We start from the raw sequence: 5,705 nt of genomic DNA, 5'->3' as shown, positions 1-5,705 counted from the left end.
TACGGAAGTACTGCACATACACTTAAGGGGAGGGAGTCCCTCCACTAACCATGAGCTTTACAAGGTCTGAAAGTCTCTGCCTCATCTCTTTCACCTTCCCAACCTATTCACTGTGACATGGGAGGGGGCGGGCAGCAGAGAACAGAGGGGCCATGGAATAACCCACTTATTATCTTGTGGCAACAACAGTGCGGGTGACAATACAATAACAGTGAGAATCATGGATGGAGCCTTTCCTTGGACCAGGCACTCTACAGGTGCTCTTTCAGTCGCTTTTATGAAGCCCAGAGGGTCTATCCTACGGCTATCTGTTTCTTTTTTATTCTCCCTACCAGGGTTTCAGCAGCCCCTGCTCTTCTTCTAGATCACGCTGCAACTTCATAACTTCCCCTAAAAAACTCAGAAGAATTATAGACAGTGCAGGTCTGAATGTGGATTGGCTATGAGAAGTGTGGGAACCTAGGACGAGCTAGCATTTGGTGGGTGACGTGCCAATGAGTCTTCGCTTACTTGGAAAGATCCCAAGTAGTATTTACCCTGAGGCTTTGAGATATCTGAGAAGATGGAAATCAGTTGGAACTGGTTCAGGAACATTTTCTTAAAACATTGATGTGGTTTTTCCTTTCATGCAACTATGACTCTTCATAACCCTCCCTTTCTGGCAGCCCTGCCCTTCAGTTGTCTATATAAGTCACAGTCTACGGTCCAACACCCAGTCCTCCTGCTGCTCTGCCATCAACTACTCTGGAGGGTCATCAAGAACCATGGTGCCCAGAAGCTTTGGTAAGAGGGCACCAGCCCCAAGTCTAGCGCATGTGTTATCACACCTGTAGTAAACCTCTGAACCTCACACTTAATTCTCTCTCCTACTCTATTATTGGCTTCCCACCCCCTAAACCCGCCCCCCGTAACATGTCTGACTGCATTACAATCTCTCCCCCAACCTGCAAATTTCAGAAACTTAGCTCTTCCCAGAGCCCTCCCTGCTACCCAGAGTCCATCTCAAAATCCACTCTGAGCTGTTAGCAATGAAAGAAGCTCATTGGCATCATCTTGGGCCCCATGACAGCGACCAGGCTACTCTCCAGCATTATTCTCATTCCCCTTCTGCTTCTCAGCTGCCGTCTTCATTTTTGAACTCCTGTTCTCAGACTCGGAAGGACTCACAGGTGAGAAAGGTGGAGGGAGGAGGTGGCACTTTAAGTGGGAGGAGGCTTCCAAGGTCTAAGACCCATCCTGGGGCCCATTCTGCTCTGGCTTGTTCAGATCCTGGGCTGTGGATGTGCCATCCAGCACCCAGGTGTGGGGACGCGATCTACAACCCCTTGGAGCAGTGCTGTGATGAGGGCACCATCCTGCCCTTGAACCAGACCCGCCTCTGTGGCCACAGCTGCACCTTCTGGCCCTGCTTCCAGCACTGCTGCTTTGAGTCCTGGGGCTCTCAGAATCGGGCCACTGTCAGGTTTAAGGTCCCAGGCACAAAGTCCAGCTGCATTGCCGCCCCCCTCAGCAGGATCTGTGGCCAGGTAAGAGTCCAGTTCTGGCTGTGGGCAGGGCAGGGGTGGCATTTGTTGCATCAGTCTCTGCTGAGTTTCCCATCACCCATGTCTCTCTCTGGTTCTCTCTCATCTCTCTCTCTAAAGGGATACTTGCCCAGCAAGCCCTCTACCAGAACTGAATTTATCTGGACCATCCTGAGGAGCATAGACACGGGACACTCAAGGCTGTAATATTTGCAGGTCAGCAGTCCTATGATAAACTATAAGGTCTTTAATCCTGGCCGGATAGCTCGGCTGGTTAGAGCATCGTCCTGATACACCAAGGTTGTGGGTTCAATCTCCAGTCAGGGCACATGCCAGCAACAATGTATAAATAACTGGAATCCTATATAATAAAAGGGTAATATGCAAATTGACCCTAATGGTGGAACCAGGAAGGACCAGTCGCTATGATCCACACTGACCACCAGGGGGCAGACGCTCAACACAGGAACTGCCCCCTGGTGGTCAGTGCGCTCCCACAGCAGGAGCTCTACTCAGCCACAAGCTGGGCTGAAGGCTATGAGCACAGAGGCAGTGGCGGGAGCCTCTCCCACCTCCTCAGCTGCACTAAGGATGTCTGACTGATGGTCAGACATCAGTCAGACATCCCCCAAGGGCTCCCAGGCTGCCAGAGGGATGTCTGACTGCCAGCTTAGGCTCAATCCCTCGGGAAGCAGGCCTAAACTAGGAGGTGGATATCCCCCAAGGGGTCCCAGACTGTGAGAGGGTGCAGGCCAGGTTGAGGGACCCATCCCCCTGAGTGCACGAATTTTTGTGCATCAGGCCTCTAATCTACACTAATAAAAGAGAAACATGGTAATTAGCGTACGACCGCTACCCTTTTCATTGGCTAATCAGTGAGTATATGCAAATTAACTGTCAGCCAAGATGGCGGCCGGCAGCCAGGCACTGAAGCGAGCACGAGGCTTGCTTGCTGCAGACTCCAACATTCGCTGCCTCACTTGCCAGCCTCTCAGCTGCAAGTCTAAGCAACTATATACTATGTTGCAAATAAGAAGGTAAACAAACCGCCAGAAACCAGCCGGACTGAAACCCAGCCGGACCGAAACATTGTATCCATGTTTTCAGCAGCGAGGCCTCAGAGCTAAAGCTGGCCCAGAATAAAAAAAAAAGAAAAGAAAACAAGGAGCGGTTGGAAGCTTTAGTCACTCGCCAGCCGGAAAACAGCCCTCAGCCCCTCACCCAGACTGGCCAGGCACCCCAGTGGGGACCCACACCCTGAAGAGTGTGTGACCAGCTGAAAACAGCCCTCAGCCCCTCACCCAGACTGGCCAGGCACCCCAGTGGGGACCCACACCCTGAAGAGTGTGTGACCAGCTGAAAACAGCCCTCAGCCCCTCACCCAGACTGGCCAGGCACCCCAGTGGGGACCCACACCCTGAAGAGTGTGTGACCAGCTGAAAACAGCCCTCAGCCCCTCACCCAGACTGGCCAGGCACCCCAGTGGGGACCCACACCCTGAAGAGTGTGTGACCAGCTGAAAACAGCCCTCAGCCCCTCACCCAGACTGGCCAGGCACCCCAGTGGGGACCCACACCCTGAAGAGTGTGTGACCAGCTGAAAACAGCCCTCAGCCCCTCACCCAGACTGGCCAGGCACCCCAGTGGGGACCCACACCCTGAAGAGTGTGTGACCAGCTGAAAACAGCCCTCAGCCCCTCACCCAGACTGGCCAGGCACCCCAGTGGGGACCCACACCCTGAAGAGTGTGTGACCAGCTGAAAACAGCCCTCAGCCCCTCACCCAGACTGGCCAGGCACCCCAGTGGGGACCCACACCCTGAAGAGTGTGTGACCAGCTGAAAACAGCCCTCAGCCCCTCACCCAGACTGGCCAGGCACCCCAGTGGGGACCCACACCCTGAAGAGTGTGTGACCAGCTGAAAACAGCCCTCAGCCCCTCACCCAGACTGGCCAGGCACCCCAGTGGGGACCCACACCCTGAAGAGTGTGTGACCAGCTGAAAACAGCCCTCAGCCCCTCACCCAGACTGGCCAGGCACCCCAGTGGGGACCCACACCCTGAAGAGTGTGTGACCAGCTGAAAACAGCCCTCAGCCCCTCACCCAGACTGGCCAGGCACCCCAGTGGGGACCCACACCCTGAAGAGTGTGTGACCAGCTGAAAACAGCCCTCAGCCCCTCACCCAGACTGGCCAGGCACCCCAGTGGGGACCCACACCCTGAAGAGTGTGTGACCAGCTGAAAACAGCCCTCAGCCCCTCACCCAGACTGGCCAGGCACCCCAGTGGGGACCCACACCCTGAAGAGTGTGTGACCAGCTGAAAACAGCCCTCAGCCCCTCACCCAGACTGGCCAGGCACCCCAGTGGGGACCCACACCCTGAAGAGTGTGTGACCAGCTGAAAACAGCCCTCAGCCCCTCACCCAGACTGGCCAGGCACCCCAGTGGGGACCCACACCCTGAAGAGTGTGTGACCAGCTGAAAACAGCCCTCAGCCCCTCACCCAGACTGGCCAGGCACCCCAGTGGGGACCCACACCCTGAAGAGTGTGTGACCAGCTGAAAACAGCCCTCAGCCCCTCACCCAGACTGGCCAGGCACCCCAGTGGGGACCCACACCCTGAAGAGTGTGTGACCAGCTGAAAACAGCCCTCAGCCCCTCACCCAGACTGGCCAGGCACCCCAGTGGGGACCCACACCCTGAAGAGTGTGTGACCAGCTGAAAACAGCCCTCAGCCCCTCACCCAGACTGGCCAGGCACCCCAGTGGGGACCCACGGGTTGGGCAAACCCAGCAGCAGCGGCTGGGGGCGGGTTAGGCAAACCCATCAAGCTTGAGCGGATGGGGGCGGGTTGGGCAAACCCAGCAGCAGCGGCTGGGGGTGGATTGGGCAAACCCACCCAGCAGCAGCGGCTGGGGGCGGGTTGCGCAAACCCACCAAGCTGGAGCAGCTGGGGGCGGGAGCGAAGCCCGCCTCAGCGGGTTTTGCTCCCTTCTCTGCTTTCCTCCAGCCACAGTAAGCCCTATTCTTACAGGAATCTTCCTGCAACGGGCCTCTAGTATATAAATAAACTGGAACAACAAAGTGGTGTTTCTCTCTCTCCATCACCCTTCCTCTCTATCTCAAACCAATAAATAAAATTTTTTAAAAAGTTAAATACTTCATTGTATTTAACAGTGCTAGATAAATAGTGGTATACAGGCAGTCCTCGGGTTACGTCGAACTCGACATACGTCATTTCATGGTTATGTCGCCATCTCCCATTTATTTATAAAAAAAAAATTCCATCATTTTGACATATGTACATATGTGCTTTATGTTTTTTATTATTTACTGTATTTACTACAAGTAAAGGTCAGGAATTGTTATCTTTCTTTTAAATTTTTTTTACGGTTTCACTTCACTACTGTTGTGTATGTGCTCCATGTGAGTGACATAGGTGCTTATGTAAGTGAGTTCCAACTTACGGTGAAAATCACGTTATGTCGTGCCACAGGAACAGATCTCCAATGTAACCCAAGGACCTACTGTACTTTTTAGTTGATTTAGACAGTCCTGCCTTAACTAGAGAAAGTGGTAGTAGATTTAATTATATTTCTTTCTTTCTCTAGACTCCAAACAATTTTTGTACATATGTATGTATCCCAGTCTTTTTATTAAATGTATTGGGGCTAAAAAATTAAACATGATTTTACTTATATGTGGAATCTAATGAATAAAATAAACTAACAAACAAAACAGAAACAGACTCATAGATACAGAGAACAGACTGACAACTCTTAGAGGGGAGGGTGCTGGGGATATAGGTAAAAAGGTGAGGGGATAAAGTAAAAAACAGCTCATAGACAGATAACAGTATGGTGATTACCAGAGAGATATAGGGGTGGGGTGGGGGATAGAAGAGGGTAAAGGGAGGATAAATGCTAATGCAAGGAGATTTGACTTTGGGTGATGAACACACAATACAATATACACATAATGTATTATAGAATTGTACACCTGAAACTGATATAATTTTACTAGAGGCCCGGTACATGAAATTCGTGCATGGGGGGGGGTCCCCTCAGCCCAGCCTGCACCCTCTCCAATCTGGGACCGCTCGGGGGATGTCCAATTGCCAATCGGACATCCCTCTCACAATCTGGGACTGCTGGCTCCTAACTGCTCATCTGCCTGCCTGCCTG

General features: G+C 52.7%; 1 protein-coding gene across 1 annotated transcript; it reads left to right on the top strand.

The window, feature by feature from the left end:
- The first annotated feature begins 650 nt into the window (after positions 1-650).
- Positions 651-1,779, top strand: IGFL4 (IGF-like family member 4). Its single transcript, XM_014537401.1, has 4 exons — positions 651-783; positions 1,119-1,169; positions 1,267-1,526; positions 1,644-1,779. The coding sequence occupies exons 1-4, from the start codon at positions 765-767 to the stop codon at positions 1,728-1,730; spliced, it is 417 nt and encodes a 138-aa protein (XP_014392887.1). The 5' UTR covers positions 651-764; the 3' UTR covers positions 1,731-1,779.
- The last annotated feature ends 3,926 nt before the right edge of the window (positions 1,780-5,705 follow it).

This window comes from Myotis brandtii, unplaced genomic scaffold (assembly GCF_000412655.1).
Source record: "Myotis brandtii unplaced genomic scaffold, ASM41265v1 scaffold178, whole genome shotgun sequence".
Lineage (NCBI taxonomy): Eukaryota > Metazoa > Chordata > Mammalia > Chiroptera > Vespertilionidae > Myotis > Myotis brandtii.
Note: the sequence above shows the minus strand (reverse complement) of the source record. Positions and strands in the feature narration are given on the sequence as shown.